The sequence below is a fragment of the Marmota marmota genome, unplaced genomic scaffold (genome assembly GCF_001458135.2).
Source record: "Marmota marmota marmota unplaced genomic scaffold, marMar, whole genome shotgun sequence".
In the NCBI taxonomy this organism is placed as follows: Eukaryota; Metazoa; Chordata; class Mammalia; order Rodentia; family Sciuridae; genus Marmota; species Marmota marmota.
Window position 1 is genome coordinate 7,623,452 of NW_026000076.1, and position 14,741 is coordinate 7,638,192.

Here is a 14,741-nt window from a genome sequence, read left to right on the forward strand (position 1 = left end):
AAGGAGTATAGATAATAAGTATCAAATTACAGTTAGGAGGAATACGTTCTAGTGTTCCACAGCACAGTAAGTTGACTAATGTTTACAGTAATGTATTATACATTTTATAAAGAACCAGAAGAAATGAGTTCCAAAGTTCCCAACACATAAAAATGATAAATAAGGAGACAGAAATGCTAATTACCCTTATTTGATCATTACACATTAAATATATGTTTCAAATTATCATACTGTACTGTGGTAAGCCATTCTTATAGACCGTGGCCGCCATAAGAAGATGGCGCCGGCTTCCACTGTGGCCTGTGATAAACAACTCCTTTTATGGAGAGTTGGCGCACAATCCCTTACCACCCTATGAGAGAGATCCACGTGGCGGCTTGGGATTCGGACGCGGGGGGCTTTATTAAGCTGTGCTTGGGTGTGTTCGGGCGGCGGGCGCTAGAAGATGTTACATGACTCAAGGCCTGAATAAACTGCTGAAAGAAGAATCCTGTGTCGTGTTTTCCCTTGCCGGCGAGGGGTCGCGACACTGTACCCCATAAATGTCCACAATTATCTTGTGTCCAAAAAAAAGTCAATCACATTAAATGATATTTGTAGTCATTGTTGACTGTTACTAAAGTAGTTTCAGTTCAACTAAAAGGGAGAAACACACTAGGGGTGTAGTGAAGGGAAATTGTAAAAGTAAAAACAGTATATGTAGACTATTTTTGAGGGAACAAAGAAATTAAGGAGCAGCTGGAAGAAGGACCACAAATCAGGAGGCATAACATTCTAACTACATCATGTCTACATGATGACAGAAATGAACTAGCATTTTTTCATATATTTGTTGATTGATTGTATTTCTTCTTCTGAGAAGCATTTGTTCAGTTCCTTGGCCCATTTATTGATTGGGTTATTTGGGTTTTTTTTGGTGTTAAGATTTTTGAGTTCTTTATATATTCTAGAGATTAGTGCTCTATATGACGTGTGTGTGGTAAGAATTTGTTCCCAATTATTAGTTTTTCTATTCACTTCACTGATTGTTTCTTTTGCTGAGAATCTTTTTAGTTTGAATCCATCTCATTTATTGATTCTTGATATTAATTCTTATGCTATAGGAGTCTTATTAAGGAGGATGGGGCCTAATCCGACATGATGGAGATTTGGGCCTACTTTTTCTTCTAACAGACGCAGTGTCTCTGGTTTAATTTCTAGGTCCTTAATCCATTTTGAGTTTTATGTGTGGTGAGAGATGGGGGTTTAATTTCATTTTGTTGCATATGGATTTCCAGTTTTCCCAGCACCATTTGTTGAAGAAACTATCTTTTCTCCAATGTACATTCTTGGTGCCTTTTTCAAAGTGTAATCATATGGGTTAGTCTCTGAGTCCTCTATTCTGTACCACTGGTCTACAAGTCTATTTTGGTGCCAATACCATGAGCAATTAGAGAAATGCAAATCAAAACTACTCTAAGATTTCATCTCACTCCCAGAATGGCAGCTATTAAGAATACAAACATCAGTGAGTGTTGGCAAGGATGTGGGAAAAAAGGCACACTCATATATTGCTGGTGGGACTACAAATTGTGCAGCCAGTATGGAAAGCAGTATGGAGAATCCTTGGAAAACTGGGAATGGAAACACCATTTGACCCAGCTATCCCACTCCTCAGTCTATACCCAAAGGACTTAAAAACAGGAACACAGCCCACATCAATGTTTATAGCAGCACAATTCACAATAGCTAAATTGTGGATCCAACCCAGATGCCCTTCAGTAGATGAATGGATAAAGAAAATGTGATATATATACACAGTGGATTATTCAGCATTAAAATAGAATAAAATCATGGTGTTTGCAGGTAAATGGATGGAGCTGGAGAGTATAATGATAAGTGAAATTAGCCAATCCCAAAAAACCAAATGCTGAATGATTTCTCTGATTTAAGGATGCTGATTCATAATATGCTGCAGGAGGCAGGGGGATGGAAGGATTAAGTGAACTCTAGATAGGGCAAAGGGGAAAAGGGGAGGGAGGGCAAGGGAAGGGGCACAGGAGTAGGAAAGATGGTGGAATGTGATGGTTTTCATTACTCTAAGTACATGTATAAAGACACAAAGGATGTGACTCTACTCTGTATACAACCAGAGATATGAAAAATTGTGCTCCATATGTGTAATATGAATTGTAATGCATTCTGTTGTCATATATAACAAATAAAAAAATTTTTAAATTTTTAAAAAATAAACTAAGTTAAAAATTAACAAAATTAAAAAAGAAAAGAAATGAACTAGCAGAAGAGAAACCAAGGAAAAGACATGGAAAATGATTCTGTTGTTCTAAATAATGAGATAAGTTATTCTGTACCAATGGTACAGAACAGAGGACACAGAGACTAACCCACATAATTATAGTTATCTTATATATACCTATAGTTGTAAAGATAAGAAAAATTAGTTCTTCATACTAAAAAACAATCTAGACCATGGAACTCAAGGTTTATGATTTGGTAGGAAGGTTACAAAAAAGTGGTACAAGAACAGGAAGTCAAGCTGGGGCTCAAGAAATCCACTCTAAAAGAATATAAATTTAACCAATCATTGTAAGGTTAGAGACAAAGTATTTGCAAACTGCAAACAAGTGAATGAAAAATACATTCAGTTCATGCATAATCTCTAATTTCCAATAAGCATATACTTTAAAATATTATAAATTATATACAGCCCAATCAATGAAAGTATCTTAAAATTGCCTACCCAGCCACTGTTAAACACTGCAGTTCAGCTGCAATTCTTACAGGATGACTTGTTGGAATTAAGTGTTTTAGAGCAATTTTCTCTTCAGGTCCTACTTGTAACTGTGCTGTGGCCAAATAAACAGAGCTGAATGTGCCTGTAAAATAATTTATTAAGTTTTAAATATCTCACTTTTTAAAATGTTAATGAAATGATACTATTTATAGATGAAGAAACTTTGAATGGCATAATATATTAAAACAGGACTGTTCATTTTACTGTAAATATTTATGTTTTCACACTTTACAGGAAGGAAAAAAGAAAGAGAAAAGCTGTTACTATAATAATATTATCATGGTCTTAATAGTTTAAAAATAGGGTATTTTCAACAAATAATAATGAAAACTTAGATTATGCAAAGAAAACAGAAGGAGGAAAAACTTGTAAAGGTAATAAAATATATCCCTAAATTACCTTCTCCAATTTTGTCCTTTATTTTAAATACATTACTAAGCTGTGGTACAGCTTCATACAGCTTCTCAATATCTTTTTTAACACCTACCAAGGAAAAGAGAAGTATAAATAATACAATTAACAAGAGCTCTTTTACAGTTTCTCAACTTAAAAAATAAAATAAAATGTAATTAATCACAAATGTTTTAATGAATCTTAAAACTGTAAGAATATGGAAAACTCCATCAAACTGCTACCACCCACATACACCTATTTTAGCTAATGGACAAAAAGATAGTCTCAGATTATAAATATCAACTTTCTACTACATTGGAACTACACACTAATAACTACATTGCTATTGCATATTTGTCTTTTAAATGAAGAAGCTAATTTTTTATTGGTTTCTTTTTTCTTTTTTTAAATTAAATTATTTATTTATTCTAATTTGTTACACATGATGGCATAATACAATTCATTTCACATTACACATATAGAGCACAATTTTTCAAGTCACTGATTATACACAAAGTATTTTCACACCATTCTTGTCTTCATACATGTACTTAGGGTAATAATGTCTAACTCATTCCACCATCATTCCTACCCCTTTAACCTCTCCCTCCCCCTCCTCCTCCCTCATCTCCATTATGAGTCAGCATCCTCATTTAAAAAAAAACAAAAAACTTCTGCTTTTGGTTTTTGGGATTGGCTAATTTCACTTAGCATTATATTCTCCAACTCCATCCATTTACCTTCAAATGCCATGATTTTATTCTCTTTTAATGCTAAGTAATATTCCATTGTGTATATATGCCACATTTTATTTATCCATTCATCTACTGAAGGGCATCTAGGTTGGTTCCAGAGTTTAGCTATTGTGAATTGTGCTGCTATAAACATTGATATGGCTGTGTCCCTGTAGTATTCTGTTTTTAAGTCACTGTGGTGTGCATCTGTACTCCCACCTACTTGGGAGGCTGAGGCAGGAGGATCACTTAAGCTTAGGAGTTTGAAACCAGGGAGCCTGGGCATATAGTGAGACCCTATCTCTTAAAAAAGAAACACAGACAACTAAATAAAAAATAAATAAATAAACATAAAAAAAGAATAAACAATTTATGCTGTGATCACTAAATGGCAAAACATGAACACAATGCAATGTTCTTGAAAACTATTTCTTTCCCCAAAGATAAAATTTTAAAGGGCTCAGAAAAGCTTTATTTTTTTTAATCAATCAATCTCAGCATTGTTTCATTTTGTTATCATCCATACAAATTAACAATACACTTTACTGTATGAAATATTTGGAAGAGATGATAATTCCTTGGCAAACTAGCAAGCTACAGAATTCCACCCAGTGTAGAAAACATATTCACAGGCCTTTAACCATTTAATAAACAAATTTCACTGTTTGGGAAAACAGAATAATGGAAAACAAAAATTGACAGTGTGTGATATTAACCTGTTGATATAATACAGGATAGCAGCTTAATAATATGCTGGGTTTTTTCCACCTTCATCTTCTCTTAAAAAAAAAAGTTTATTATAAAACCATGCAGAAAAATGGTGTAAGATATTATTGAAATAGTCTATTCCTGGAAAAGTATTATGTATTAAATATTTAGTTAAAAATCATTTTAAAATATTTTAAAGTATTCTAGAATATTTTAAAAAATGGTTCCAAATGCCATTAGTTATCCTCATTTTAATATAAATATAAGCTCTCTATGAAAACATGTGGTTAATATAAGTGGCAGCAATAATACAAAATCTGATAAACTACTGGATACAAAAAAGAACTACACAAGTGTCTTCAGATTTTATTGCAAAAATCTAAGCTAAACATGAGATACTTTTAAGTTATCACAATAATATTCCACATAATGTAACATGTAACAGATTAAGACATATTCAAAACACTCACATGTACTATCTTTTTAGATCTTCATAACAGCATTGTGATTTTGGGAGAACAAAAATTAATATCCTGATTTTCAGAATAAAAACCCTATTCAGGAAAGTTAAATCATTTGCCCAATTTCACAGAGATACTACTATAATCTATACACTGTTTTTAAAAGTGCTCAGCAATGAAATTTATTTTTAAATGAAGAAACTGACATTCACGGTCCCCTACAGAGCTTAGTCTAGCATAGGAAAAAGACATTATTATTTTTCATACAATGACAAACGCCAGAGAGTAGGTAGAAGGGACCTGGGTGGCTTAAGGGGGATAAATCCTTCATAAGGTACCAGGAAGCCTTCAGATGATAGTTAAGTTGTGTTCTAAAGCATTCACCAAGTAGCAAAAGTGGAAGAAGACATTTTTGGAAGAAAGAACTATGTATACAAAGACACTGAAAAGGAAAAAGGCATTCAGGATTGTGGTCCTGGGAGAGCGAGGAGATAATGAAACACAAAGTAACTGAGGAAGGGAAAAGCAGAGAATGCAAGTGAAAGTCATGGAAAATTTTTAAGCAGAAAAAATAACAAGTAGTTTGAACTTAAGGGGAGGAGAACATGGAAGAGTTGGAGACCAAATAAGAGGCTAAGAAGATCTAGTCCAGTGTTTTTTCTACTATGTTAGCCCATTTAAATAAATAGTAAGAATTTATTTAAATTACCCTCACCTTCCCATCTATATCATAAGTGGACTAGAGAACCTTTATGGCTCTCAATACAAGAGGCAATATAACATAAGTTACATATAACAGTATAGAAATGGAGGCCCTAAGTTAAAATTTGGGCTCCACTGTATACCACCCAGTATGACTTTCCTTGAGCATAGTTTCTCTCTGTGAACCTTACTTTCCTGTCTTCTTATTTATTTGGGGAGCACTAAGGATAGAACCCAAGGCCTGGCACATGCTAGTGACGTGTTTCACCACTTAGGTACATCCTCAGCCCTAGTTTCTCCATCTACAGAAAAGGGGTAACAGTATACAAGCCACTTAGATACTATGAGGATTCAATAAAATTTAGACACACACACATAGATGAACCTTTTTACGCACTGCCTAGCACACAGTAAATATTAAATGATAATGATGATTCCCTTTATTTCTTTAAGTATGTTTTGCTTTTACTGGCTCCTGTTTTAAATGTGCTGGTCTGACAGTCTGGAATATATAGCTCAGCTAAGCAAGCCCAAGGTACTGGATTAAATTCCAGTACTTCAAGAAAAAAAAAAAGGTTCTTCAAACTTCCCAGGTTAGTTCAATTGTCACAGTCCCCTGTGACACTTATTTAAATTAGCACTTCTCCTATTACCCTGTTTATTTATTTACCCACAATGAAATTAACCTGTTTGTTTATTCATTTTCTGCCTGCCTCCTTCCACAAAAGCCACATCACTATAGGTTCCCTGTTATTATAATTCACCTCACCTCCTGGTTAGAACACAGCAAGGAACATATGCTGAATAAATGAATAATTACTATCATTATGGGCATCCAGAGACAACTGTAGGGGGACAAAAAGCAAAAGTTTAAGAGTCACACCACCCTACTTTACTCTGTAAGCCAAAAAACAAGGCCTGGGGAAAAAATCTATATGGCTTTCTAGCAGTCACAGTTGCTGTAGTAAATTATACTCTTTCCCAAAAAGTGTCATTCCAACCAACTTCAAATTCCACAGGGTCAAAGGAAATGGACTTGCATGGGTATTAAAATGATATGTTCAACTATTACATTTCTTTTGATTTTTAAGACACAATTTTAGCAACTTTGGAATTGGGATGCATCTTACAGTTGCCAGACAGCATCAAAACTTACAGTGATTTGAAGAAAATCAGAGTATTTATTTAACCCTTAAGAATCAAATCAATGTAGGGAGAAGTAAAAATGAAGCAATCAAATATAGGCCAGATCGACATATTGGGCTCTTCTTAACAGCCAATGAACCATGATTAATATTATTATCAGATACTGGGGAATGAACCCAGGGGTTAAACTACTAAGCCACATTCCCAGCACCCCTCATCCCTTTTGGAGACAGGGTCTCACTAGGTTGTTAAGCCTGGCTTTGCACTTGCAATCCTCCTGCCTCAGCCTCCTGATGGTTTCTTATTTTTAGTGGTTCTTCAGAGAAAAATTGTTACCATTAATGTACACAAAACAGTACTAAGAGGAAAATGGGATATGAGTTTAAATACAAAAATTTAGGAGAACTGAAATATTTTCCTTTTTATATAATTACCCAGATATACAATTATTTGTCTATTTATATCTAATAAAAGAATTATTTTAGTAAGTATAAAACAAAAAATTTTCTAGGTGATAGAACATTGTATCATAGTATAACTGGCAGCACAGTGTTTAGATATGAAGAAATATTTTAAAACTATGCAGTTGTATACTAAACATATTCAAGTGCTTGTTTTGTAGTGTTTTGTAGTCATTTTGTTAACATATTCAAGTATTCAATGCATTCATACTTTGTTCTGTGATTACTATTACTGAAAGCTTTATAGTAGGATGATAGTCACATGAAGCTAGTGGACAGTAAGACTAAGTTTATTAAAAGTACATACAATTAAAAATTATTTTCTTCAGTTGCCTCACCACATGTGGCAATAACGAAACATTTCCACTATCACAGAATGTTCTATTGGATAGTGCTGATATACAGGAAGGCTGGAATGTAAACATCTGGATTCAACCCCTGTCACAAACTATACTAGTTCTTAATTTCTTAACCTATAAAATAAAGGGGCTGGATCAGATGAACTTTTTACCCTCCAATTATAATAATCTATAGTTTTTCTACAAGTTCCCTACTTTGGAACTCTTCTTTGTATAAGCAAGAGCTGGCAAACAGTAGTAGAGATACTAGTTAACTATTAAAAAATCATAGGAAAGAAAAGAGATGTTAATAAGAAAATGCTGTAACATATAAGTCATGTGAATAATATACTTCCATGCCACTACTCACTTATTATGTACATACCCATCTTCACAAAACTCAGAATGTTTATATTAAGGATTCCTGTCACTACAGAACAACTCTGACATTTTTAAACAACACTAAAAACTTCTGACAACTAAAGTGAAAGTAATATCCTCAAATTCTGAAGTGGAAGATGAGTGTAAACAAGCAGAAAAGCACATTCATGTCAAAAGCTGGAAAATACTACCAGACAGAAACAAATGAATAGACTTTGAGGACTAGGGAAGTTCCTAAAAAAGACAAAAAAATAAAAATAAATAAATGCCCATATTTACACGAGGGCCTAGGCTGCTATTTTGAAAACTTAAGACTAATAGTTTCAAATCTTCTTCCATATAAAAGCCAAAAACTACTCTCTTTACATTTTTCTTTGATTTCATTCCCATCATCTTTCTTCTTTTAGCCACAGTGATCTCCTTGCTATTCCTGAATGGCGGGCAAACTTCCATCTCAGAGCCTTTGTACTTGCCATTTCCCCAGCCTGGAATGCTCTTCCCCAAACAGGTACATAGCTCACTCCCATCACCTTCCTTCAAGTCTAAGCTCAAATGTTCCTTGCCAAAGTCTTCTCTGATCATCTACTCTTAAAATCAATCTCCTCACCCAGTTCTTTCTATCATATTTTCCCTTCTACATTACTTTGCAGTACTAATCACTTTTGAACACAGTATTTCTTTTATCTCTTTCCATTATATTGAGGGCATTAATTTCTGTTTTATACACAGATTTATCCCTACCATCCAAAAAAGTGTTTGCACCTATTAGATACTTAATAAGTATTCCACCAAATAATACTTTCAATGTCTTACCATGGAGTAAAACTAACACTTTAGTAATGTACATCATTATTCTGGGGCTCTATGCTACAAATAGGGGGATCATTTATCATTCTGCCCAAATTGAAACTCTTCAGAGTGAAAGGGGATATCAATAATAATTACTTTGTGAAAAAAGGCATAAACTAGATCTGTTTCAGGCAAACCAAGATGTTATCTATAACCCATTTTAGAGCATGAGGTATGGGCATCCATAAAATATACAGAAAGCAAGCATAATTTAACAGCATAGAGTTATTCAGTATATGAAAAGTTTATTTTATTGTTTCACTGAGCAGATCTTTCTCACTTACTAAACTTGGCATACAGTAGATACTTTAAAATACTTGCTGAAACACTGAAAGAACAAACATTTGATCCAGTACTATTCCAAGTACTTCAAGCAGTGCAGCATTTTTCTTAATTGAAAAACAATCTAAAAATTCAATAATAAAAGCCAATTAATATCATACAATGGAATTTAAACCAAGTTGTAGAATATTTAAGTACATAAGAAATATTTAAGACACACATTAAGCAAAAAATGGAGACAAGGGGAGTTGGGGATGTAGTTCATTGGTAGAGTACTAGCCTAGCATTCATAAGGCCTTGGGGTCAATCTCCAACACCTCAACTGAGGAAAAAAAAAAAGGAGAGATTAGAAATAAGTGCATTATGATCCCATTGTGGATTTTTACAAATATACCTCTAAGACTAAAGGAGTACAATAATCATTGGCAATATTTGAGTAGTGGGATAATATTTTCTTATTTTGGCTTTCTATAGTTCATAAATTCTTTTCAATAAGCATGTAGAATTTTTATCAGAAAAAGTTATAAGAATCTGGGGCTGGGGTCGTGGCTCAAGTGGTAGAGTGCTGCCCAGCACGTGTGAGGTACTGGGTTCGATCCTCAGCACCATATAAAAATAAAACAAAGATATTGTATCCACCTAAAACTAAAAAATATATATTAAAAAAGTTATGAGAAACTGACAAATATCCCAAAAAAAGGGCTTTGCTATTCATCCATTACACCAAGTAATTTACTTTATATCACTGCATTAAATCTTTCATTCAAGTATTTTCTATCATTCATTATATTTAGAACCTTTCTGGTTCTGGGAATACAAGACATATTAAAAGCCCCACTACTGTATAAAAAACAATTTCAATAAGGCATAAAAGCTGATGAGGTCCAGGCACATAACTATGTCATGATCCAGTATCACTTTCCTAATTAGATCAAGAGACAGTTATGTGCCTGGACTTCTTTAGCTTACTCTTTATTGAAGTTATATTTTTGATATAAGCTTAGTTTTTATTCAGAGTCATAAAAAAGAACTATAAGGCTAAAGTTTCAGAATGTTTTATAAATTATCACAGGCACTATTTAAAATGTTCTCCAATGTTAGGTTATGTAAAAGCTATAAAACTTCTGAAATTGGGAATAAAATTCAACCCATTCTTTATTCCCCAGCAGATTTTCAGAATACTAGAGAAGTAGCATGATCCTAAACATAATGCTAGAACCAAATCAGATTCATTCATTCATACATGCTACTTAATGCACAACTTATCAGAAGCCAAACTATGGAGGTAAAATAAAAAGTACTAAATACAAGGATAATACAATAACTATGTAATTGTATTATATGTTCAATAACTAATGACGGAATGCTTAACTATGAAAAATAGGTAATAGCAAGAAAAATGGAAGGGAAAAGGGACAGCATCCATGAAACTGGATCAAAGCGGCACTTGCCGGGAGAATGAAACAGAAATGTTTAGATAAGAAAATTCACTGTAATTCAAAAACAAAGCATAAGGAAATGAATTAATATGGTAGAAATAGCAATGGAAAAAGGCAATGCTATACATATTAAAAAGAAGATAAATTTGAGTGACGAAGTCAACTCTTAAGTGTAGGAAACTGAAATACCAAAAATAGGGACAATGAGAATATACTTCCAGCTTCTTAACCTAAGGTCTGGGTTATGGTCAAACATAGCATGAAGTACAATGAGGTATGGTGTCATTATCATACCTCATTGTATTATCATACCTCATTATCATACCTAAGTGAGCATTAGAAATATTTCATTCATTTTGGTCAAGGAATTCTGCTTTTGAATTGGGGGAGGGGGTACCAGGGATTGACCACAGGGGCACTCTACCACTGAGCCACATCCTACCCCTATTTTGTATTTTATTTAGAGACAGGATTTCACTGAGTTGCTTAGTGACTCGCTTTTGCTGAGGCTGGCTTTGAACTCATGATCCTCATGTCTCAGCCTCCGGAGCTGCTGGGATTACAGGCCTGCACCCCTGCTTTCGAATATTTAAGTGAAGATCTCTTCAGTGTAAATTTCTAAAATAAGTGTAAGGCAGTATGGCAAGGGGAAATAAGAGCTGGTCCAGATGAGAAATTCTAGTTTGGACTCCAACACACTTATGTTTTCTTAGTCACTAATATTTAGACCTTAGCTACTTCATCTATAAAATGATCAGGCTGGACTACAATACTCTTAAAATGCAATCTAATCCTGAATCAAGATCTTCCTACTCTTGTTTGTAAAATGATCCTATATAAACATACAGCTCACTTTAGGAGTCAATGTTATTTTTTAAAAAGATATAAGAAATACAGATGCCTGTGCATCTTTATAAACTGTTTAGATCCTAAACATAATGCTAAACCAAACACATACCTGGAAGTTTAAAATTCTGCTCATATTTTTTTGAAGAGTCTTCTGCCTGAAACCGGTCACGCAGGGGAGAAAAAGCCATTGGCTCATCCATATGAATCCCCAAAGATGCCTCCATCACAAAACAACTGGGATGCAAAATGTCAGCAAACGGGTCATGTCCTTAGGGAGAGCAAAGCAGCTGTGAAAATTAGAATGCTGGAGAAGGTAAGTTTAAATCACTCAGTGAACCAAGCACTAAACAACGCTGCTGTCCTCAAAGGGGCAAACACTTAAAAGCGCACCATATGTTCAAATCCCCAAAGTAAGGGAAACTGTGACCATTTCTACGGAAATCCCATTTGCTTTACTTTCACCTTCCAGAAACACCGGCAGGGGGCCGTAGGGAGAATTTCCCAGATGAGGCAGCCTCAGCAGCAGCTGGCAGCGCTGGAAAGGGGTTTGGGAAAGCTGAGGAAACGAGCCTGGGCACAAGCCTGCGGGGAGTGTGAGTGAGGGGGGCCAAGAGGAGGACGGTTCGTCCCGAGGAAAAGGAATGAAGCAGGAAACGACTTGCTACTGAAAAGAAGTCCCAGGAGGCTCGTCCAACGTCCCACGCAAATTGATAGAGAATTAATGCAATACTGGCCGCGAGCGCCAAGCAGAGGAAGAGAAGGGGAATGAATGGGCATTCTAAAGCGCCGGCCGCGAGCGCCGCGGGAAAGGACCTTCCACGCTCAAACCCGAGACCAAACCGGATGCTCTGTGCGCAAGCGCGTCACTTTGCCGCCCCAGGTCGTAGGGATCTGAAGTCGGGGAGAAGAGAAGCGCTGTACTGCAACAGAACCGAAGTCAAGACCCAGAATTCGCTCCTAACCCCTCACAATCCCGAGCCGCGGAACAAACCGTCGGAAACTCACGGTTTAAGGGAGTACAACTTCTGTAGCTCCCAATATGCCCCGGTCGCCGGCTTCTAGAATCCCCACCCAGCGCTCGGCCAAACGCGCCTGCGCAACACTTCCCGCCTCGCTGCTTGGAGTTGCTCATGCGCACTACAACGCCCTCGGCGCTGCGGAGTCCGAGCTCGGCGCCGCGGAGTCCGCGCTCGGCGCCTGCGCGAGAGCTTTGGGCGCCTTCCCCGAGGCCTGGAAAGGCCGAAAGGGCAGTTACAGAAATAAAACTCAGGATGTTCTTTAGTAAAAGATAGAGTGAACCGTAAGGCCAAGATCTAGTATTTTCAGGAAGGAAGATATTCAGAGAGAAAAGAGCCTCAGGTGTAGGCATTTTGTCACATCCCTACATACTGTGTTAACACACGACATTGGGCACTATGGGTAAAAGGCCCTTTCTTGACTCCCTGCTTTGACTTTTCGTTGAGTGCCCTATTTTATTAAAAACAAAAATGTAACAGCCGACTGTTTATGGGCGTTGTATTGCAGTAGAAGTGAGCAGCGTGGCACCCAGCTTATATTTATTGAGCCCTTAGCTTACAATGATGAGCAAGGCAGATAAATGGCCATCTCTTTTCAGAGTTAAATGGCAATGAGGCAGCGACAGTATACGAAGCAAGTAAGCCATGTGCTTTCAGATATTCAGTATTACTCCAAAGGAAGTAAGATGGAAGAACGTGATAGTACTAGGAAGGTGGCACCTTGATGAGATTATCAAGGAAGGCCCTTCAGAGAAGGGACCTGGATAAGGAGGAGCCAAAAGAGACTACCAGCAAAAGACAAGGCTAGTGCATAGATAAGAATGAGCTTCCTGTGCTTGGGGCAGGGGTAGTCAGAGTGAGGGAAATATATGAGATGAGGGTGGAGAGTTAGGCAGAAGCCAGATAGACCTTGTAGGCCTTTGAAACCCAGAGTAAGAAGTTTGGCTTTAATTAGAGGAATGCAAATCAAAACTACACTGAGATTCTGTCACACTCCAGTCAGAATAGCAGTCATCAAGAATAGAACAATAGGTCTGTAATCCCAGCAGCTTGGGAGCCTGAAGTAGCAGAATGGGAAGTTCAAAGGCAGCCTCAGCAATTTAGCAAGGCCCTAATTTAGGGAGACCCTGTCTCAAGAAAAAAAAAAAAGAAGAAAATAAAAGGGCTGGGATGAGCTGGGGTTGGGGCTCAGTGGTAGAGTGCTTGCCTAGCATGTGTGAGGCACTGGGTTCAATTCTCAGCACCACATATAAATAAGTAAAATAAAGGTCCATTAACAACTAAAAAAATATTTTTTAAAAAAAGAAGAAACAAAAAGGCTGGGAATGTGGTGGCTCAGTGGTTAAGCCCCTCCGGGTTCACTCTCTGGTACCAAAATAATAATAATAATAATAATAATAATAATAATAATAATGGATAGGATGTGGAGAAAAAGGAGCACTTTACACTGTTGGTGGGGTTTTTAAATGGGTACACCACTATGGAAATCGGTATGGAGGTTTCTCAAAAGACCTGGAATGGAACCACCCAGCTAGCCCACTCCTCCGCATTTATCCTAAAGAATTAAAGTCATCATATGATGGGGAAACATGCATAACCATGTTTACAGCAGCACAATTCACAATAGTCAAACTATGGAACTAGCCTAGGTGTCCATCATCGATGAATGAAAAAAGGAAAATGCGGTATATATGTACAGTGGAGTTATATTCTGCCACAAAGAAAAATGATGTTTTTCTTTGGGTAGAACTAGATATGATTTGTTAAGTGAAATAAGCCAAACTCAGAAGGTCAGAGGTTGTATGTTTTCTGTCGTATGTGGAAGCTAGAGAGGAAAAAAACGATGGGAAAGGTCTTATGAAAATCAATGGGAGCTTGGTAGAATAGAGGAAAAGGACCAGGGAGAGGGAAGAGAGGAGCTAATGGGGAAATACTGGGCTATGATATTGGCCAAAATATATTGTTACATTGTGTGCATATACAAATATGTAACAACAAATTCTACTATGTCCAACTATAATGCACCAATAAAAAAGGGGAATGGGAAGTGTGTTTTTTATTCTAAGAACAATGGAAAGTGGTTTTAAAGCAAGGGAATATGATTTGATTTGTGTGTATTGCAACAGTAGAGGGACAAGAATGGAAGCAGAGAGAATAAGAGGCTACTTCATATTTAGGGTGCTTTGGA

At 36.3% G+C, this 14,741-nt stretch overlaps 1 protein-coding gene across 7 annotated transcripts in view; it reads right to left on the bottom strand.

Annotated features, from left to right (window-relative positions):
- Cdc7 (cell division cycle 7) overlaps positions 1-12,685 on the bottom strand; it is a 60,095-nt gene extending 47,410 nt beyond the window's left edge. For 3 of the 7 annotated variants that reach the window (XM_048814470.1, XM_048814465.1, XM_015500895.2), the window contains exons 1-4: positions 12,543-12,685; positions 11,647-11,805; positions 3,194-3,277; positions 2,741-2,876 (exon numbers count right to left, since the gene is read on the bottom strand). In XM_048814470.1, the coding sequence (XP_048670427.1) occupies positions 2,741-2,876; positions 3,194-3,277; positions 11,647-11,805; positions 12,543-12,669 (506 nt within the window). In that variant the 5' untranslated portion in view covers positions 12,670-12,685. The other 4 variants (XM_048814467.1, XM_048814468.1, XM_048814466.1 and 1 more) reach the window with 4 other exon arrangements.
- Between the last annotated feature and the right edge of the window lie 2,056 nt (positions 12,686-14,741).